Genomic DNA, 23325 nt, shown 5'->3' with positions numbered 1-23325 from the left:
TACTCTGAGCACTTTCTACTTTTGAAGACAGCAATCCTTGAAAGGGTTGCCTTATTTCTAAGGTATGGTCTGTGGAGCATTTGCCACAATGCCTCATAGTCTGACTTGGTCTTGAAAAGTAGATATTTTCTTGGATCCTTTCACATGCAGTGAGATGTCTGGGTTTTTATTATTATTATTATTATTATTATTTTATTTAAATTGGAAAGGACAGATGGAAAGGTTTAAGTATGGTAGAAAGAGAAAAGCAACATACAAAAACATTCAAGTTTGCTTTCGTTACATTATGTTATTGGCACACACATTAATTGGAATAGAGTTCCAATTTATAAGACGTGTCACTAGAACTGAATATGGACAGACCTACCATATTTTGAAATTTTCAACCACATGTTTATCCTATTGTCCCCTAGTTTTGTTATGTCCCTCTGGAGTCCCTCATAACCCTGCCTAGTCTTGACTAAGCTAAATAAACTTTGCATCATCTGTAAATTTTGCCACCTCAATCATCATCTCCTTACAGAAAATTAATTCATATAATAAACAACACAGATGCTAGAAAGACCCATGAGCCACCCAACTATTAATTAGCTAAAAATAATCATTTATTCCTAATTCTGGTTTTCTCAACTAGAGCCTATAGAATTTCTAATCTGACACACCATTTTATCATTTTGCCCTGTGGTTCAGTTTTTTGAACAGCCCCTTGTGAGGGACTCTGGCAAAAGTGTTTTGAAAGCCCAAATATATTACATCTAGTACTTTTTACCCGTATTTTAGCTCAAAGAATTCTAGCAAATTGTGCTGGCACAGTATTCTTTTAACGGAAGCCATGCTGATTCACCTAAAAAAAACCTGAACCTCCAGGAACTAGTCCATACATTTTGGAGGGACTAAAATATACAATTTCAATGAGAACAAAGAGAAAAAAAACATCTACCTGAAAGGGAAATCCCTTATATTTTTAAAAACAAAGAACAGGGTCCAATGGATCTTTCAAACAATTAAGAACCATTAACTTTTTTCCTTCATTTTTTGATCATCTCAAATTTCTCTCTCAGCTTTGAGGTAGGGAAGTGGCTTTCCTTAATGTATTTCTCTAGCTGTCTAAGGGGCTGGGAGCTGAGGGTGAGTCATCACTGACCGTTCTGAAGAATTGTTGGCAAGTGAGAGGAAGAATCAAGGTCATTTAGGGGTTTCTGGAGTGGACCCAGGGGATATTCTGGGGTAAAAGGAATGGTCCTTTCTGGGGTGATGTGGCTACCAGTGATGCTACAGAAATGCTCACAGTCTCCGTCTTTCTATCAGGGATCTTTAAGCATTTTTAACTGTACCTTCAGAGGAGCCTGTTTCTACAGCTTTAGCTGTCTGCTTAAGTCTGACACATTTCCAACTCTCCTGAAGAAAAGGAAGGAGAACTATTTGCGATAGAGTGATAATATCTGATATCTTCTAGGAATTATCGCCAAACTAGATTCCTATCCAATGGGCACCTACTTCTTTAGTTGATGTGTTTAGTATTTGGTTTGGTAGAGAGATAAATTATTTTTTCCTGGTAGTCAGCCAGATTACTGACTCAGCAAGTCTGGAAATGTCCCAGGAAATGATTGCTTAACTAGATTACATTATGGAAATAAGAACAGCCAACACTGCTCTAAACACTAAACAGTCCAGTATAACAATTTCCCAGCAAGTTATGATATTTTTAACAGGTCAAAACATTGTATTTCAAATGTCTTTTGTAAACTCAAAGAAGTATGTACAGTTATATGGATGTTAAACCGAGCTGGTGCAATTGATCCAACAAAAAAGCTTGAAAAATCACAAGTCAGTTCAAGTCAGGTGGTTTAAAACCAACCAACCCACCCACACAACATAACTTGTTCATACTTTTGAAAATTCAACTCCCTATTGTTGTGAGAGGTGATGCTACACCTTTCTAGCCTGTGTGTAAGGAGGAACACTTCTTTCTGCCCTCTGCATTTTGTGCCCTCACTTTCCTTCCCACATGATCCTTTTCTGCCTGCAGGCTGCTCTTGATTTGCTGCCTCTAGTCCGGGCAATTTGGGGGCTTCACTAAAGTAGCTGAAATGCATCCATTAGTTTATAGAGGACAGGCGATGGCCTTTACACTAATACATACCAAGTGTACAGAAAGGAGGCAGCAAGGCCTGTAAAAATCTGCTAACCCAAGGGAGAAAGATCCACAAAAGGAAGGAGATGTCATTACTCCCAAGATTCCATTATTGTCTACTCTCTTTCCTGAGATTCTTACTCTGCCCCAAAACCCATCACTGCAACATCAAACTAGCAAAGTGGAGTTTATTCTTTGCCAAGGGACTAACTCGGACGCTCTCTCTACCTGAATGAGAATGACCATCATCCAAACTACTCTGATACTTAAAGGAATGGAACTTAAGGAAAGGACAGAGAAGACAAGTTTGTAGCAGAATAAGCTGGCTCAGTAGATGGAAAACTGTCCTCTTGGGGTTAAATGCAGAAAACTACACCCTGAAACAAACAGATAAGTCTTGCCTACAATTTATAAAAGGCCAGTAGCTTGTCCCCTGGGATTCTTGATAAACCTCACATGATTTGCACAAGATTCTGTAAACCTAATTTTTAAAGGAATAAGGGATCTTGCACAAAAGGGTTTTTTTTTCCGACAAATAGCCCTGTCTACACGGGGCTTTTTAGCAGCAAAACCGCTTCCGCAAAAAGGATCAGCAGAGATATGCAAATGAGAGCGCGATTTGCATATCTTCTGCCACAAAAAACCCCCCCAAAACCCTCGGCAGTGTACACATAGCAAGGAAACCAAACTTCAGTTAACCACACTGAAATACTCTTCAGTCAACTGACTTGAAAATAGAACTATTTTACACATAATTGTTACCTATTCATGATGCCACACTCTTCTATTTAAGACTATGATCTAACCAGGCAAGCTCTAAAACAAGTCAATATAGTCTTTTAGCATGAAATCATCCGCACATGGAAATTACGTATCCTGCACACCCTGCTCAGACATCAGTGCCAGTAAATGCTGCTTTGAATGCTCTGTTGGTACCCTGCTTCATTTTATGAAGTAATGAGAAACAATTATTGGCTTTTAACAGTATGTATATAACTCTACAAACTTTGCAGGCAGAGTTGGGGACTTCCTAGCACAAAAGCACTCTGTGGGCAAATAGCATGATAGACATTGCTCATACAGAAACATGCTTGTTTCAACTCCCTAGAGTCCCTGAATATTATTACAGGAATGTCTGGTTCAGTTTGAGTTTGTACTTGTATATTGTGCTTTGTAACTAATAAGGCTACATAATAAAAAAGATGAGGCAGCTCAATTGCGCATACTGTACTAAGGTTATAAATGAACATCAAGATTTTTCCTCAAGCAGTATAAAAGGCTGACAAAGAGAAGTGATTGAAATACTGCCATATATAGGGGCCACATTAAAAAGCAACTGTCTAGATACAACAGGTTTTAGAAGTGGTCCCTGTATTTAAAACAAGTAACAAGTAGATATGACAGTAGCCCCAACCTCTCTTTTTCTTTAAAAAAATTCAAACAAACCTGCCAGATACAAAAGCAATAAGTGACATGTTTTGAGTCATTAATGGATTCAGTAGTTTAGCAAGTCTAGTATGTACTAAAAAAACATACACACCCACACATGTTCATATCTCTGTGTGAGGAAAAACCCAGATCTGCAAGCACTGTTCTGTTTGAGAGTCTATAAAGGACTATAGCAGGAAACCAACAGCCAGGATTTAATGGGTTCTATTTCTGGTTCTGCCACTTATGGCAGAATCCGAAGAGCCTTGGATAGGTCACTTAATTCCCCTGTAATGCAGCATCCTTATGTGATGAGGGTGTTCTGACATTTTTTGTTAATAAACTTCTTTAAGATCTTTAACTGAAAGTGTTCAGAAAATATGCAATGAGGGATAATTAACAATGGATGACTTCATAAATCTTTTCCACCACTAACGTCTCTATGTTGATGATTCTGTAATTTTCAAAGTGTTATATCTATATTCTGGCTTGAAATACTGGCCCAATAAGTGGAAAAACTTTTATTAACTTTGATGGGGCCAGGATTCACCTCTCGTTTCCAGGTAAGTGGCTGTGGAGATATGAGTTATTATACTCTACGTGAATCTCTGTCATCCCCTTTTTTGAAAAGTGACCAATATGATTTCCAGTGGTGGCAAAGAGAACCTTTCCATCCACTTGAGTGGCTGTTGGTTCAAATCTAAATCCAAGCTGCACAGGCAGATACTGTGATACAGAAAACGTGTGTCTCAACAGAAGTATTATTATTATTATGACTGGAAATTAGCAGACAAAATGAAAAGTATAAAAAAAAATACAGGCTGCAACTCTCTAATCTCGCAATATCCATGATCTGGCATGATTTTAGTTAGCCGGATCTCTACTTATCATGGATGTGTCCAAGTTTCCCGTGGTCCCATAAAGTTTTGTTTACAGCCACCAGTCCTGGCTATCAGTGTTCTGTGGCATTATTTAGCTCTAATATATCTCTAATATGTCTTCTAAGAGCTCAGTAAGCACTGGAAGTATTGATAATGCTGCTAAACAATATTGACCTCCTGTGGTCCAGCAAATTCTCTACATAGGCACTGGTCAGGTCCTGGGGGTGCCAAGCTAGAGAGGTTCAACCTGTAGTTAAAGAAAGAAGGTTCACAATGGCTCATTCTTCAGATATATGGAGGAGACGGAATATTTATGCTAACAAAACTAAACCAAATATGCAGTATGCTATCACTCTGTTCTATTAAGCTCATTATTTGTCTCTTTTTAATGCAGATTTGCTTTTTTCTTTTTTCAGCCTTGATCAGTGATTCTCAATTTTATTTTTCATACTGTGACCCCAATTTTCAAAAGGAAAAAAGTGTTAGGACCATTTCTCATCTAGCCATAAAGAGAGGATAGTAGCAACTCAACTGGACTTGTTAACAACCTTAAACCCTATCTTGAACCAATGCATGCAAGAGAGTAGGAACAGTAGAAAAAAAGAAATGAGAAAGGTTTCAGTTCCACAAGCTGGGGGTGGGCGGGAGGAATAGGGAAGCCTTAGTCAATAATTCTTTTTGACAAAAGTAGTGACAATGGGGAACATAAGAACCTATACAAATAGAGTTAATCAAGGGAGGATCAATCCCATGGAATAAAGGCTGATTCTTCAGAAGAGAAGCTATCCTTTCAAGTTATGATTAAATTATATAACACACTTGAATTACTGAATAATATTCCTTATAGGCAACTAGGTTTTTTAAATTCAGCTTTATTTGTGATACTCTGGAGAAGATTTTAAATGGTATATGGCCTCTATTATCATACTAAGTGTGAAACGCAGAACTTCGATAGAATTATCTCTCTTCTCTCATTTATTCTTGTTGGCTTTTAGCAAAGAATCATTTTAATACCTGATACATACTGTAACACTGGGTGTGCAATAAGTGGCCTGCAGGCCAGATGTTGTTCACCAGGGTTAGCCCTTGGTGGATTGCCAAATGCTTTTTTAACTTACGCTTCTGGAGGCGTGGCTGCTGGCAGATCCCGTTTTCCAGGCCTCCTCCTCTTCTCCAGATGCATCTCAGATAGATGTACAATGGGAAAGATGCCAAGTTTTCACCATTTTAAATACCGTAAATTAGCGTATATAACCTGTGCACGTGCATAACCTGCATTTTTTCTTGATTGTGTTAAAGTCTTAGATAACCCGCACACGTGTATAGCCAGCAGGAGATGAACAGCACCTGTAATGAAGTGTTAATGAACCGCAGCTGATGACGCTGAGCAGTAAGTATTCTACAACCCTTATTGCTGATATAAAAACCCTTTGAACCACACCGTTTTACCATTTATTCCGTTAGTAGTTTTAACTTGTACTGAATTTTAAAAAAGTATTTTAAACTTAAAACTTTGTAAACATGCCTAAGAGGAAATCCTACACAGCTGATTTTAAATTGTGTGTTGTGACATATACAAAGGACAATGGAAACAGAGCGGCAGGGAGATAACTCTCTGAACGAAAAGTCTGTTTGGGAGTGGAGAAAGGAAGAAGCAGAGCTTGAGAAATTACACCCTAGGAAAAGAGTGTGATACAGAAAGAAAGCCAAGTGGCCAAATCTGGAAAAAAACCTGTTGAAGTGGGTTCGTGCACAGAAAGAGGACAGACGGGCAGTGTCAATGGTAGCCATACAGGTCAAGGCTCAACTTATGGCTATTGAACAGAAAATCTATGTTTTTAAGGGGGGCTTGGGAAATTGGGTGTATAAATTTATGTGGAGAAACAATCTGTCAGTTCGCGCATGGACATCTGCTGGCCAACGGCTTCCCGACTAACAGGAAAAGAAAATGGATGATTTTAAAACTTTTGTACATAAAAAAATTCATCAGCTGAGCTTGAGGTGCCCATGTCATTTGATATACCCGTTACTTGGTCTATTGCGGAAACTGGATCGAAAACAGTCAGTGTAGCAACCTCCAGTCATGAACGCACCTGTTTTACTGTAGTGTTGGCATGCACGGCAAATGGTGATAAATTAAAACCAAAGGTGATTTTTAAGAGGGTAACGATGCCGGCTGGCATTTGTGTGGTTTGTAACAAAAAGGGCTGGATGAACACAGATGTTATGAAGACATGGACAAACAGCTGCTTTCATGTACGAAAAGGTGTTTTTTAAAATCATAAATCTCTGCTGGTTTTAGATTCCTTGGCCGCCCACAAAGAAACTTCAGTTCAGAAACATATAAATGCCGTGGGTGCACATATCACCATAATTCCAAGTGGACTGACCTGCAAGTTGCAACCACTTGATGTGGCTGTCAACTACCGGTTCAAGTGCTTCATCTGAGAGGAATGGGACAATTGGATGACAAATGGGGAAGACACATTCACTCCGGCAGGTCGACAGCATCATGCAACTTATGTGGAAGTTTGCAAATGGGTTCTGGCTGCTTGGCACAGAATAAAACCGGCTACTATTCGCAATGGAGTCTGTAAATGTGAAATTCTTCCCGATGCTGACTCTTCTAGCACTGAATCCAACTATGACAGCGATTCTGATTCAACACCACAGACCTCAACTGTCACTGAAGCTCGCCTAGCCTTGGTTATGGATTTAATGGCTGTTTTTCAAGACAGTGACTATGAGGAAAGTTTTGATGGTTTTGAAGACTCAGACGCTGAGAAGGAGGATGCTGGCACTGATTCTAGTAATCAGAATGAATGAACTTATGTATTTTATGACAATGTGAGGATGGCTTTTTTAAACAGTTTTACCATATATTTATTCTTTTACTAGTTGCACAGTAAAGTTCTAACTTTTAATGTATTTTAATGTATTTTAACATCACTGTCTCTATTATTTAATTAAAATATGCTGCTTTTATCAAGTAAGAGTCAGTCCTGTCTTCCTGCACTTGCAGTAAAAAAAACCCTGTATAACACGCGGATGAATATAGCCAATTGGAGGGCGGAGGGGGGAAGAGGGGTTTGTAAAACTTTGCATAACCCATGGGTTATATACGCTAAAATATGGTACTTTGGCAATGTACAACATTAATCTTCTCTGAGTTTCAGCACGGATTATTCCAAAGATGGTACCTTTGACATGCAGTGTCAATTACAAAAAATAGGAAAGTGTTCTCCTTATGAAAACTAGATTTATACTCTATTATATTACATGGGGGTTAGGGTTATTGTTTCTTAGTTATTTCCAGATTAAAACCACAAAGCTTGTTTTAATTAAAAACAACTCAGTACAAATAAGGGGAAAATAGAACACTGTAGCATTATATTATCAAAGAGCTTGTGCCAAAACAATTTGTACAGTAACTAAATGCCAGCTTCAAATAGTGTCCATTTTAACAATGTAAACGGTCATGATACCTGAAGAGATTCCCATATTTACCCTCATATGTACTATATGTTTCTGTATCATCCTATGTACATGTTTAGGTATTGCTTTAAAGGTAACAAGAATAACCAGCATAGCAAAATTAAATCCAGGCAGATTTAGCTGGAACTGTATCAAGTTCTGAATAGAGTCTTTAATGCCAAGTCTTACCAAAGTTTTCTCAGCTGCAATTTAAAATTTTAATTGATATAATATGAAAAACAAGAAATTGCCATATGCATTTTCTTTGGTTTCCTGTATCATGTTGCTATATTATTTTGCAGTCATATTAAATAGCTAATTCTTAGTTACACATAACCACTATGGAAGCGGTTACCATAGCCGCACTACCAACCTTAATATAATATTCAGATAAGCATTTTAATACATCCATACACCTGTTGACCAATAATTCTTCCTTTTCTAACAACAACAAGGAAGTTTTCAAAGCCTGCTCTTCTTCTCTGGGTATATCTCAGACAGCTGTTACAATGGGAAAGATGCCAAGTTTTCACCATTTCAAATACTTAGACTCTGTACATTAAACAAACTTTTCTGGGTTTCAGCATGGATTTTCCCAACAGTACCTTTGACATGCAGTCTCAATTACAAAAATAGAAATGTGTTCTCCTTATGAAAACTAGATGTATACACTTCTATTACATTACATAGGGCTTTAGGGTTTATTGCTACATAGTTATTTCCGGATGAAGTCTGCACAGTGCAGAAGTAAAACCTTAAAAAAAAAAAACCAAGCCACTGCCAGCCTTGAAAATTCCCATGTATCTGAAAATGAAGCTGGGTTTTCTTTCCCATACATCAACAATGGTAACAAATATTAAATCTCATGAAGAATAAAGGTGCCACTTCTACATCATCTCTTTTCATAGTAGAACCAATTAAGGAGTTTTTAAATTTTATGTTTAACTAGCAGATGTACTCAATGTTGCTTGGGTCCATAACTCATTTTTAGGGGGTTGATAGGTAGAGGGGGCTCGGGGGGGGGGGATCTGAGGGTAGGCTGTTTGGAGGCTCAGTGCAGGAGACTTAGAATAGGGGGTTGGAAAGTGTGGCAGGGCTCAGGGAAGCCCGAGGCCAGCTGGTGCTATGCCATCCTGCAGGTGGCTTCTCCCCGAGGGAGCCATGGCAGCAGGAGCTGTGCTGTCCTGCCCCAGCTGGCAGTTCATCCGGGGTGGGGGGGAGCAGCAGGAGTGCGCTCTTCTGCCAATGGATCCTCCCAGTGGATGGAGACAGTCATGGTAGACCGGCTGCTTCCTTGGCCAGGCAGGCTGCTCTGCCTTGTCAGCGATGCTTTCTGGAGGGGCCTGTGGCAGTGGGGCCATCCCCTCTGGTGCTGTGACTGAGGACTGGAGAGGGGAAGTAGTTTGAGCTGAGGCTTTGGGGTAGGTGGGCCACTTACCCATGGCCAGTGGCCTGCAACTTACAGAGTCCCGGCCTCAGCTGGTCACTCTCTTACTGGTGTGACTGCCCCCCCTGTGGTCAGTTTGCTGCGTAACTGTCACCAGCGCTTGCTGCCCTCCTTTGGTCATTGTGGAGCATAACTGTCCTTATCAAGCTCTTTTCCATTTAATGAGAAACAATCAGATTACAGGCATATCCCATTGTCCTGGTACAACCAAACCCTGGCTTTGCTTTAAGTTAAAGATAAGAGAAAGCTGCACACCTAATTTGCTGGGCCTAGCTCTTATTTTAGGAGGAGTTCTTGAACAAATGGACTCACAGATAGACGGACGGAGGGATGCACATTTCTAAACTATATAGTAAGTTAAGTTTTATTTGTTTACGCTGAATACAACAGAGAAAAAACAGTAAGCACTGAACTTCTTGACTCTGGGACAATGTGCATTTTGGAATCTGAACATACTTCTTACTTGTGTGCCTGGTCATTCTCTCTTTCAAGGCCAAATCAATACCATGTAGCTACATGCTCCTGAATTTTGAAAACATGACATACAAACCTGAACTAACCCATTTGTGTCTTAAGACTAGTTCTAATTTTAGGCCTGAAAAATAAAAGGTGCTGAACTTCTAACACATTTGTTCTTGACAGATAGAGAATGGAGTAAATTTAGTACATACCTCATAGCTAGGGCTGACAGGAGACTGAGACAGCAAGTTGGAAAGAGGAAAAAGCAAAACAAAGAAGTAGAAAAAAAGACAGAAAAACAATGTTACTTATTAATGTTTTTATCATTTTATACTGAGAGGCTACTACACAGTAGAATATAAAAATTAAAATTGATTTGGTGTTCAAATAGAGCTACTAAATTATATAGCGTACTCTGTGATCTTCACATTCTTAAAATTTTGTTGAAAAAGCAGCACACTGTTGAATAAACAGCATACTACCCCTGAATTGATAAGGGAAAAAATCACTGTCAAAATTCTGGATCAAGTTTTTAAAAATCAACTATAAGTGCAGACCCATAGACTCAAAAGAAATAATGTATATGCTGTATTGCCGATTTATATGTGTAAATACTTGTGCCCTAAAGTGGGAAGTTAAAGTTGTCTCAGCTTTATACTTCTGGCACTATACACAAGTTACAAATGTGATCGTACTCTATAAAAGGACAATTAAAACATTCTGGCATTCCATGTTTATTTTCTCTCAAAGACTTCCATGACAAATATTCACTTTAAAAGAAGAGATTTTTCCCCATTCCCATTTGTTTCCCTTTCAAAATAAGAGATTGTTAACACTGCCTTATAGTTTGAATTACAAAGGTGAATAACCAAAGTGCCATGTTGTAACTCCTCTGTGTAGATGCATCCACACTACAGCTATTTTGAAATAGTTATTTTGGAAAAGCATCATTGAATGAGGCTCACAGAAGTTGGAATAAGCTGTATGTTATTTTGAATTTATTTCGAAATAATGGAATTACTGTGTCGAGGCTCGCATTGTTATTTTGAAATAACTGTGCAGTGTAGATGCACCTAAACAAGGGGACTGGAGCAGCCCTTGTCACCCACAGCGCAGTGGTGCTGGAACAAGAGTGGATCCCGCCACCTGCTGCCAGTGGTTAACCGGTTAAACAAAACATTTAAAAATTTACTGTAGGCAGTTTTTACATCGCTATTCTCAGCTGTATTAGCTCTGCAAGATACTCTATTTACTTTGCAGAGACAACACAGCTGGGAGTGAGTGAGCATATTAATTCTACTCTTAACTGTAAAAAGTAGTTAACGCTTCTTTTTATCCCTAAAGCAAGCAGAACTGACTGAATACAATACAATCAGTTCAGTAAGAAAACTGTCACATACTTTATTGAGACTACAAAAGGAGGAAGAGCTGGAGGGAAGACTTATGAAAAATTTATTTGACTGTGCATATCTGCCCACCCATAACTGTTTGAGACCACAAAATTAGAGGCAATGTTGAATGTTCTGTGAAAATATGGCATTTTAATACAGCATCTTCACATTTTCTCTAAAACGAGTCATCTTTTTGCACGTGCAAGTTTTATGCATGCATTTTTATACTTACATTTGTGCTCACAAAAATGGGACCTAATATCTATATTAGACAGAGAACTAGCTTCTAAATTTTTTTTAATTCAAATTATTCATCTTATTATTTTGAGTGTCCACAAAATGTTCAATACCCATAGATCAGAGCAAATATAAAACCATCATGGTGTCTGTCTTGCAGCACCTAGCAATGAAATATAGGACACAACAAAACAAGAATAGTGAGGAAAGAAATGAGGGGGACAGACTGGAAAGACAAAGGTCATACAACCTTATCTGCAACCAGAAAAACAATGCAACTCTCTTGGGCTTTGGTCAGGTCAGATCATTTTTGATGAATTCCTCCTGCCGCGGCAGCTGCATGCTCCTAGTTCTATCAGCCAGAACCACCTTACTGAGGCTACATCTAGACTGCAGGCTCCTTTTGGAAGAAGCTTTTCCAGAACAGATCTTCCAAAAAAACTTTCGAGAGAGCCAAAGCGCATCGAAAAAGCAAGATAACATCCACAATGATCACATAAAAGGCCACCCGGAACCACTTCAGCCAGAACTTTAGGTCACCAGTTGCTTCCGAGTGCTCGTGCCGAAGTTTTGATGAGACACGTGCTTAACGGGACCCCTGTGGAGAGCCATTTCTCTGCTTATGCTGGATGCTTGCCTACCTCTTCAGGGGACAGCAAAGCTCACAGTGCCTGCTACAGTTGCCTTGCTTTTTTGGATGCCACAACAATTTTCTTTGTGCCACGGAGCCAGAGCTGCCCCAGGCATGAGATGGCCCCACACTGCCATGCTGCAGTTCTACATCAATTTGTGCCAGCTACCTTCCTGGCCTTGCATAAGCTTGACTCAGAGCTCATTCTGGAGACCCTCTCCCTGTGTGCAGGAGCAAGACCCGTGCAACTGCACATCACAGAGGCGTTTTTGGAGGCAGGACACCAGTTCCAACTGGTGGGACCGGCTAGTTATGGAGTAGTGGGAGGACCAGCAGTGGCTCCAAAACTTCCACATGAGGAAGACCATTTTTTTGGAGCTGTGTGCCTGGCTCACCCCTGCCCTCCGATGACGTGACACCCACCTGCGGCCTGCCATCCCCCTGGAGAAGCGGGTCGCAATCGCCGTCTGGAAGCTTGCCATGCCCGACAGTTATTGATCGGTGAGCAACCAGTTCAGCATGGGGAAGTCCACTGTCGGGGCCCTCCTCAAGGAGGTAAGGCACATTCATACAGCCTGAGCACATCTACCAGCCAGGCAGTTCGCAGCTAAGGACTGATACACCTAATAGTAATAAAACTTTCCTAATTAGAAAATACCGGACATTTTATATGTCCGGTATTTTCTCAATTTGTTTCCTGGAGAGAAGCCTCAAATACCGGACTGTCCAGTACAAAACTGGACACCTGGCAACCTTATCCCTCTTTGCACCCTCCTTCCTAGCCAGATACCAATCTGCTCCTGCTCCCGCCTTCTGGAGAGCCCATGCAGTGCCGGGTCCCCCAAGCCCTGGCCCAGACTGGGTGGAGGATGCAGCCAGGTGAAACACTGAAAATTTATTCATTTTTAATTCTTTTTTTCTGTGTGTTTATATTTTTGGGCTGCAAAAAACAGTACTGAAAAAAAACCAGGTTCCAACTAAAGTAAAAAGTGTGGGAAACCCTGATCTAGCCAGCTTTCTATCCATCTTACAGTCTATTTATCCAATCTATATTCCCTCAACTTGCTGGTGACTGTATCAAAAGCTTTGCTAATGCTGGCACTGAGGGCTTTGGGAGGACCAGAAACAACTTAGTTGAATATTCATCATTTGCTTAATAAATATGAAAATATGCAAATGACTGTTACCGGTTCCCCCAAAAGGTCGTGAATGGATTTGCTGATCCCCCTGTCAAAAAGTTTGGGAACCCCTGATCTATATGTCATTCTAAACTATGGTAAGATGGTAAGAGTAAATGCTTTGTAAAGAAATGTTATTATTATTTATGCACAGACATTAATTATGAACCCACTATATTTCTTCAGATTGAAATTTAGAGTGATAACTTGGACTTTTTAAGTATGATTACAGTAAGATTGATTAATTAAGATTAATTCAAGGAACATATGCCTAACGACAGACAGGCAAGCCTTTATTCAGAATTACAAATCTAATAAAGTTTTCAAATTCTGTTGCACAGCTAACAAAGTATGTATATACAGAAGCCTGCACCACAGCCCCAGATCCCTTTAAAGTTTACCGTGTCCCCCGAGACTTGCTGAGTATTCTATAGTACAGACGATTTAATGTTCCAGAAAGTTTCTGTAATGACAGTTCTGAAAGCTTACCTCCACTATGTTTACACACAATAATGGCATCCTTGAGATCCTCAACTCAGGCTACGTCTACATTAGACCCAGAAGGTCAGTTTAAGGTAAGCAACGCCAGCTACATAAAATACATAGTTGGAGTCAGCTTACCTTAAGCTGAGCTTGGCAGTGTCTACACAGTGGGAGTCAGATTGGAGCAAACACTCCCCTTGGTTTTCCTTAGTCCTTGTGACCACAAAGAGTACAGGCGCCAGCTGGAGCTGCCCTCAACATTTTATTTACAGGTCTATACCATACTAGACCCGCTAAATCGAATGCCAGAATGTCAGTCTCTGACGTAGGGAGTGAAGATGTGCCCTATGACACCCAATCACTAATGTAAGTCATCATACAGACTTTAGCTGATCATTCTGAATCATTACTTAACTGGGCTGGATACACACAAATGGCCTTAATGACAAAGACGCCATATTCTGTCATCAACCCGCTGACCCATCCTGCCTCCCAAAATTATTTGAAACAATTATTTTGTGTAAACAGCACATTTTCAATATATAATCATACATTAAGTGAAGTACAAAAGTAGCCTGCATTTTCCACACGTGTGACATTCAAAATTCAACAGTGGGTTATAAAATAATAAAATATGAACACATATATTTGTTCCTAGACAGCATCTTATCCTTTTGAATCCAATATGAGGTGTTTTTTTGTTTGTTTTTTGGGGTTTTTTGGAAGTACTAAGGCTTGGAGTTGTTTTAAACTATTTAAAATGTATGTAAAGTAGTAACCCACTTTTTAAATCATACTTCCAGATACAGTGCCATATTGTCCTTTAATTCTATTTTTATCAATATTGTAATGACATTAGTAAATGTGAATTTCTAAAATAAACTTTTGAAAAGAAGCACAATCTGCAAAGTTTTTTCCTCTATTAGATATTTTAATTAAGTTTTTATTTAAAAAATGCATGTAGCCATAATGTGCACCTAAATTTCCAAGAAACTTAAGGCTAATGATAATTAGTGACATTTGAAGATAATTGGGATTCCTGGATGATGTTGAATGTAACACAAGGCCTATGCCATTTGAATAACACTCTTTTTGTATGTCAAGTTCAATAAGTGTAACATTTTAATTGAAAAGAAAACAAGATAATGATTATTCACATATGCTTATGAATTCTTTCCTCTTTTTTGAATTAAAATGTTTTAAAATTTTCATTTAGTATTAGGTTCATTTCTGTGTGCACAGTGCAGCTTTTTAGCTATTAAAATGTCAATGTATAGAGCTCTGCATGAATGCAAAATTAGTATCTGCATTCACATCTGTATCTGCAGAAATGAACGGTGGATATCCCCATTGAGAAGTGTAGATATGAATATCTGCAGATATAAAATGGATAGCCACAGATGGGCAGGGCTCTAGCAATGTACATATGATTTAGGTATCCATTTCCATGACAAAAATATATATAGTAACCTAACTTTTTATTCTTAAAGGAAATATATAAATGCATGTATTTTATTTTATAATCCAAGTGCTTGTCTACAAAGAGTGTGACAAAGCAGGGTGATTAGTAAAGCTCTCCAACTTTCAGGTAGACCCTGATGGCACATTAATGTTAACGTGAATAAGAATGCACTGTTAGGAGCTATGGAGGACAGTCAGAATGCAGCATATTAACGTCCTTGAAAAATCACACCCCTGTAGAGTACTTTGCTTGTGGCAGGCAAACAAGCCCTAAATTTTTTTTCCTAACTCTAATACTCTTTTTAAAATCAAGATGCACATGTAAACATCAAATACAAAAGGATGATTTGCACAGAAAACTATTCTGTTTAGTAGTTAAAACTGTTGTTTGTTCTGTAGGAATCATTGTGATTTATGCATTATACAGATGAAAGAAGTCTGCATGCATACACATACAACCAAAAATAGAACTTATTCAAATATTTAATGAGACCCCATTTCAACAGTTTTCCTGCGGCCATTTTTTGCTGTATCACAAATCAATACATATGCTGCTTTGACGTGCAAGATTTTTTTTCTAATTATGGGCTAAACATATTTGTCACATCAATTCTAATTTATATGGGTCAATTCTACAACCAGTTGGGACTACTCATCTAAGTAAGGGTGACAGCACCAGATGCTCAAATACAATAATACTTCAAAAATGGATTATTATTCATTATACTAGGGTTATGATGGAAGCCAATCTTAACAAATATGCATTAATCTGATAAGATAACGTCCTTACTGTTGTGTTAAGGTACCCTTTTCACAACAAAATATGGTAAATTTATATACCCTTCCATCACTGTGTCTAGGAGGAAGAACAAAACCCAAAACATTAAATTTCATTTCTTTTGCAAATCTATAATTTTAATAGTTAGATAATTGCATACCAGAAGAGCCTCATCTGGGGTTGTAGGTGAGAGTTCTGCAGACACTGTCCGAATAGTGTTGAGTCCCGTTAAGGAAACATTTGAGAGTCGTCTTTTACGTACACCACTGCAGTTGTTAGGGATTTTAAATGCACACCTCTTATGGTAGTTTAGGCCACATCCTGAAAAGGAAAATACGAAACTGCCTAATTAAAGATCATTTCAGAATAAAGTAGAAATGAATTTTTATATTGAACAAAAATGGCACCCTAATTTTCTCTCAAGCTATTGTTATTCAGCATTACTTTTTAGCTTTGAATTTTGCTGGTTTAAAAAAAGATGTCAAGGCAAATCTCAACAGTCTATAGATAATTCCACAAACTTCCCAAAGTTATAACCATGACCAAATCTCAGTCTTAGGCCTTTATTTGCCAAGAACCTATGAGCAGAAGACACTTCGGAGACTGTACAGTCAGCACATGGGAGGTAGGGAGAAAGATTTAATTTCATGTTGTCATTGGCAACATTCCAACAGCAGCTTAGGACAGATACTCTGGGTAAAGTGAGAATCGTCACAACAAATATCTATACTCTGATCTCTTACCAGTATCACTCAAGTACTACTTCAATAAAGAAAAAAATTAGATCCAGAGTATGAGAAAATGTCATGAGACAGGCCTTTCCTTAGATACAGATTAGACCTGGACAACCCTCAGTCACGCTTCCAGAGTGAGGCTTCTACCTGCCATTAGTGTGAGGAAGCTTCCTGACCCCGCTGCCATAGGCAACAAGCACTTCCTGCTTAGCCTGTAGAAGCTCTGCTGTTTCTATGCAGAATTTACAGATTCTCTGCTCCCAGAGGAACAGCTTGCCATATACAGCTCAGATTACTGTTCCACTTAACACACACAGCCCGAAGATAAGTTTATAGCTCAGACAATTAAAATGTTATTTAAGTACAGATTCAAGAGATAGCAAGTTGAAATACTGAAAACACATGGTTACATAAAAATAAAATCATACCACTCATTTCTAGAGCCTAGACTTAACAAGATATTGTCATGTCTTAAAGAGCAGAGCTCACCCAAACTCCTTCCCACATATTACAGTTAGGCTTGGTTGGATCTTATACATTTCCAGCCAGAGAGACGTAAAAGTGTTTCCTGCTTGCTTCCTGACATGAGCATGTTTATTACCTTTTGATGATCTGTCATAATTGATATACCTTAAGAACATACTTTTCACTACAAATATATACTCTCTTAAATACCTGTACCTATATTTTACAATAATTTCAAATACCAGTGGACATTTGGCTCTTGGTAGAGATCTCACTTGTCACCTTTTGGTAAACTTAACATGCATATATCTGATCTTGGGGATGCCTGTAAAACTACTCACCCTTGGCATAAAAAGGTTCTTGAGTCACACCCGCCTGTGTCTAAATTCTGGATTTCACAGATGACGAGATCTCATAAAGAAGAGAGCCCAGGCTGGCATTTGGTGGTGTGAATGGAAGAGACTTTGCAACTGGATCCAGCAGTACCATATATAGGCAGTCCCCGGGTTACGTACAAGATAGGGACTGTAGGCTTGTTCTTAAGTTGAATCTGTATGTAAGTCGGAACTGGCGTCAGCCACTGCTGAAACTAATCAGTTTCAACCGCAGCTGAATCTGGACGCCAGTTCTGACTTACATACAGATTCAACTTAAGAAACCCAGGCATCCCCAAGTCAGCTGCTGCTGAAACTGATCAGCGGCTGATTCCAGGAAGCCTGGGGCAGAGCAACTCTGCCTTGGACTTCCTGTAGTCAGCTGCTGGTCAGTTTCAGCAGCGGCTGACTTGGGGACGCCTGGGGCAGAGCAGCTAGGGTGCTGCTGGGTTGCTCCAGTAGTGCGGCTCCTCGGCGCTACTGGAGCAACCCAGCAGCACCCCAGCTGCTCTGCCCAAGGCATCCTGATTCAGCCGCTGCTGAAACTGACCAGCAGCGGTTGAATCAGGACGCCTGGGGCAGAGCAGCTGGGGTGCTGCCGGGTTGGTCCAGAGCGGCGCTGCGGGACCAACCCGGCAGCCCCAGCTGCTCTACCCCAGGGGTAGGCAAGAAAAGCCTGGTCTGCTGGGGGGGGGGCACTAGCTGCACACACCCTCCCCCAGCAGACCAGGGAGACGGGGGTGGCGGGACCGCCCAAGTCCTCCACGGCTTTGCTCCGTCTCCCTGGTCTGCTGACCTGGGAGACGCAGAGCAAAGCTGCAGAGCACGCGGGCAGTGGGACAGTCCAGGTGTGCCTGTGCTGTCCCGCTGCGGGCATGCTCCGCGGCTTTGCTCCCCGTCTCCCTGGTCAGCAGACCAGGGAGATGGAGCAAAGCCGTGGAGGACTTGGGCGGTCCCGCCACCCCCGTCTCCCTTGTCTGCAGGGAGACGGGGAGCAAAGCCTTGGAGCACGCCCGCAGCTGGACAGCCCAGGCGCGCCGCGGCTGTCCCACTGCGGGCGTGCTCCGAGGCTTTGCTCCCCATCTCCCTGGTCTGCTGGTCGGGAGACGGGGAGCAAAGCCGCGAAGCATGCCCGCAGGGGGACAGCTCAAGCGCGCCCGGGCTGTCCCGCTGCGGGCGTGCTCCAAGGCTTTGCTCCCCATCTCCCTGCAGACCAGGGAGATGGGGAGAAGCTTTTCTCGCCCCGGAGGATGGGGGCGGCGGACCGCGGCGCATCTGGGCGTCCCGCCGCTCTCGTCCTATGGGGCGAGAAAAGCCCCGTTCGTAACTGCGGATCTGACATAAGTCGGATCCGCGTAACTCAGGGACTGCCTGTAATGGCTAAATTTACACAGGAGAAAGTAAATGCTGACAAAAAGGGTTTTTATGTTCCTTCTTGATTTTTATCTATTTCAGTCCCATTGAATCCAGTGGCACTGTAGAGGATGTCCGTCAATAAAAGGTTTTGGACCCGGGATTATTAAAAAAATACTATTAAGGCTATGTCTACATTGGAAATTACTTTGGTATAACTTATGTCACCCAGGGGTGTGAACTATTCACACCCCCAGGTGACATAAGTTGTACCAACCTAAGCTTCTATGTGCACAGCGCTATGTCAGTGAAAGAGCTTCTCCCATCAATACAGCTACCATTGCTCATGGAGGCAAGAGTTATTAAGCTGACAGGAGAGCTCTCTCCCATCGACTTGCAGCATCCTAATCAAGCATGCTGTAGCTAGGTCTCTGTAAATAATGTAGTGTAAACACAGCTTGTAACTAAACACATAAAAGTGAACATCCGTAGAAGTCTGTAAATCTTTATCTTTGCACATCACACAGTACACTATTATGCAACTAAGAGTATTATTATTTGTCTATGGTTGAGATGGGATATACATTTTCTCCCCTTTAAAGAAGACTGGCTATTTTGAAGATTACAGATAGCAAATGTACCCATAAAATAGCTGGACTTTCCAAATCAGCAGACATTCAGAAAGTTTATTGTGTTGTCCCAAGAAAAGTTCCATAGATTCAGAGTCATTCTGCTACCATTTGTTCTAGGCCAGGAAGAGAAAGATTATTACAACTATCATCGTTTCTTTAGCCATAGTAAACATCTTGTTTTGATTTCCCATAATATCCTTTACTCCAGGAATTGGTACATTTATTTTCCCGTCTTTTTTCTGTCATTTCAATTTATCAATTAGGTAGGACAGAAAATGATACAAATTTACTTATTTAAACACAAAATCTTTTTTTGAAAGGAAAGAGAGTAGAGCCTATTTCCCCACCAGAATAATGGCTCACACTTTTTTGAACTCTTCATCCTAAATAATCTACTCTGATGATTGTAAGTTTTTGAATGAGCCAATTCAGAGGGGAGTGAGATTATTTGGAATCAACTTTCCACTCATAGGCAAAGTCATATGATTTCTGCCTTTTGCCAGCACATCCATCCCAACCACACCCAGAGTACAAATCATAAGACCCCACTTAGGCTGATGGCTCCATATCGTTATTTAATATTAGGGAAGATAATGGAGATGCCACAAACATTTTTCAAAAAGATCCAGGGTTAAAACAGGCTAAGCACATTAAAAAAATATTTTTTTAAAGATTCTGCTTGATGGCTGGAGTAAGGCTGGTCAGTGTAAGCCCTGCTGAAGACAATGAGCTATGCCTCTCAACCTTCCTAGTTCAAATCTGCAGTATGTGCTACACACCCAAAACGAGGAAAACAACAACGACAAATAATAAATAATAATGAAGGACAATTAACATGTGGGATTCACTGCTTTAATGCAAAAAATTCTGACTATAAATCTCAGTTACATGTTCTTCATTTTTAATTAAATATTATTCAATGGCCAAAAACGGAATGAACACATATTACAGTGGAACACAGGGAACTTTGGGACTACACTGTGTGATTGTCTCTTGAAATGAAAGCCATCCAATAGGTATGCAATGTGCTTTCTTTATGCATCCACATGACTCCTAGTAATTTTTAACTAAGAATGCATTTATATATTGACTATCAAAATGGTAGAACATTTACTTGACATAGTAGTATAAGAGACCACACAAATATTTATTTTAAATCTATATATGAATTCCATCATTAATATATGTGCCTTTATTTGCTGGGAATATTTAAATAAGGAAGCATTCTTAGTCACACAGCAAATACAAAATCAGAATTTCTGTTTCATCATCAAAAGGCTTGTTTATATGAAAAAGTTTCATTGCTACTGCTTATGCCTCCATAATTAAACCAATTTAACAAAATCAACTATGTGTTCACACTACTGTGCTCACACCAGCAGAGCCCATACTGAATTAGAAGACGTGTAAAATCCTGGATCCATGGAAATCAAACTCCCATCAACTTCAGTGAAGCCAGGATTTTACTCCATATGTCCACAAACCACTGTGCTGCACTGATTGTGCTGCTTTGATGTCTTAGTAAGTATTCAGAGGTCCCTTTGATTGACTCAAGACTCACTATAAAGTGACCAGTTTTCACAATGTATTATGGGATGTCCCTTGGAGACCAGAAGAATTATGAGAGGAGGGGATGCACTCTCGTCATTCTTTCCTGCTTTATTTTAGAATTCTTCTGGTCCTCACCTTATTCTGAAATCCTGTCAAGTGCAGGAGTGGCATGCTTACTTCCAGACTCTGACTGAGATTGAAAAGAATATGTAACTTACCTTCACATTTAAGTCCTTGACGCACAAGGCCCCACAACATTTCTCCACAGTGGTCACAGAAGGCTGGTGCTCGGTACGAATGAACAAATAGAGCATGAGGACGGATCTGAAAGTCTTCAAATGTGGCAGAAGCTGTAAAAACAAGAACAGATAAAAGATAAAGCTAATTAATATCATAACTAATCTGTATTATCAGGTGAAATGTTATGAATAGAGGTAATTTGATATTTTTTACGAGATGATTTAAATATAATCGTTATCTTGAGTTTTTCTTGTGGTCATTATTCTATATAGAACGACTCTTTATTCATGCAGAATTTAATATACAGAAAGAGAAATATTTGCAATTGCTTGTAAATATAATACCCTATACCAAAATGAATGTTATAAAATGTTAGAAGTAAGCTTCCAAGTACAGACTAAACCTCTCTAGTCTGGCACCCTCAGGACCTGACTGGTGCCAAGCCAGAGAATTTGCGGGACCATGGAACATCAATAATATTGTCTAGCAGGATTACCAACATTTCCCCTGCTAACTGGGCTCTCAGATGACATTTAGGAGTAATTTAGTGCTATATAACAGCACAAAACACTGAGAGCCAGGTCTGGTGGCTGTAAACACACTTTTTCTGACCATAGGGAAACTTGGACACACCCATAAAAAATAGACATCTGGATAACTAAAATCATGCTATACCATGGACCAGAGTGTGCCAGACTAGAGAGGTTCAAACTGTATATTTGCCAGTCCCTCATATGCTCACTAAAGTTGCAGCCTATTTTACACTTTCCTTTCTCATTTGTGTATTTCTTAGAATAATACTGATCTTTTATCAGAGCTTTATAATATAAACAATGAAGGTGATCACCTTCCAGGATAGAGATCAGTAAGCACATTGCTAACAACTCAAACAAGGCGCCTGTAAGCTTTGATAAGACCAGACTAAGGTTCCGGGGGGAACTGGCTGCTTCACCTAGGGGTACAACCTCCCAAGGCTCTGAAAGAAAGAGTTAGAGATGTGGTTCAAAAGACAGACTGGCCATTCACTGAAAGGTGAAAAGCAGATATTGCTTCCAAGTGGACGTTAATCAATGCCACACTTAAACCCTGCAGTTTAAAGTGCAGTAGATACACTAAAATGAATGGCAGTGATGATTATATACGTCAGACATGTAGGAAGACTAGATGGAGAACTACTTCCACTTTGCCAGGTAAGAGCCTTGGGGGAAGATTCTGCGGGCATTAGTCATGGAGCATCCATGCTGTCAGATGGAGGGAAAAAAGGTTCAGGTGAAGTAGACAACCATAATCCTGAGAGATCAAGTCTAGAAGTGGAGGTAGTGGAATCAGTATAATCACTGAGAGGTCCAGAAGAGTGGCAATCCAACACTGGTGGGTCACGACAGAGCAAGCAAAATTATTGGGACTTGGTCTTGTTTGATATTCAGCAGAACCTTGTGCCCAACTTGATTAGGAGGGACTGAATAGAAAAACTGAGCCATCCCTGGAAGAAGGAAAACATCCAAGAGTGACCTGGGCCTGTGACCCAGAAGGAAGCTGGAGTCACTTCTTGTTATGCTTTGCCATGAACAGATCTATCTGGGGAGTTCCCCAGCACTGGAAAACTACCTTCACAATGTCAGGATGAAAAGACCACTTGTGGTAATTGGAGAAGGATCTGTTGAGATGATCTGCCCGCTTGTTTTGTGCTTTTGGTAGGAGGAGGCCTTGAGATGAATCAAGTAGGCTATGAAAAAATTCCACAAACAAACTGCCTCCTGAGACAGAAGAGAAGAGAGAGCTCCTCCATGCCTGGTGATAGGAGGCAGCCAACACATTCTTGCTTGCAACATGATGCCAGAAGGCCTGAAAAGACAAACAGACTGCCCTCAGCTCCCTAATGTTGATATGCAGAGAGAATTCTATGAATTCATAATCAGGTAATCCTTGAGGCGCTCTATAAGCATCATGGTTGCCTGAATCTGCCCTTCTTGGAGAAAGGCTGTGGTTTGGAC

At 40.2% G+C, this 23325-nt stretch overlaps 1 protein-coding gene and 1 long non-coding RNA gene across 8 annotated transcripts in view; one reads left to right on the top strand and one right to left on the bottom strand.

The window, feature by feature from the left end:
* Positions 1 to 23325, bottom strand: part of PRKD1 (protein kinase D1) — a 255584-nt gene that overhangs the window by 41284 nt on the left and 190975 nt on the right. For 4 of the 6 annotated variants that reach the window (XM_075926994.1, XM_075926998.1, XM_075926997.1 and 1 more), the window contains 3 exons: positions 21310 to 21441; positions 16143 to 16303; positions 10036 to 10059 (listed from right to left, as the gene is read on the bottom strand). In XM_075926994.1, coding sequence (XP_075783109.1) covers positions 10036 to 10059; positions 16143 to 16303; positions 21310 to 21441 — 317 coding nt within the window. The remainder of the gene's footprint in view (positions 1 to 10035; positions 10060 to 16142; positions 16304 to 21309; positions 21442 to 23325) is intronic. The other 2 variants (XM_075926995.1, XM_075926993.1) reach the window with 1 other exon arrangement.
* LOC142829117 (uncharacterized) overlaps positions 1 to 23325 on the top strand; it is a 90806-nt gene that overhangs the window by 10040 nt on the left and 57441 nt on the right. For both annotated transcript variants that reach the window (XR_012903407.1, XR_012903408.1), the window contains one exon: positions 5743 to 5833. This is a non-coding gene — a long non-coding RNA (uncharacterized LOC142829117). The remainder of the gene's footprint in view (positions 1 to 5742; positions 5834 to 23325) is intronic.

The sequence above is a fragment of the Pelodiscus sinensis genome, chromosome 4, assembly GCF_049634645.1.
Source record: "Pelodiscus sinensis isolate JC-2024 chromosome 4, ASM4963464v1, whole genome shotgun sequence".
NCBI lineage: Eukaryota > Metazoa > Chordata > Testudines > Trionychidae > Pelodiscus > Pelodiscus sinensis.
Note: the sequence above shows the minus strand (reverse complement) of the source record. Positions and strands in the feature narration are given on the sequence as shown.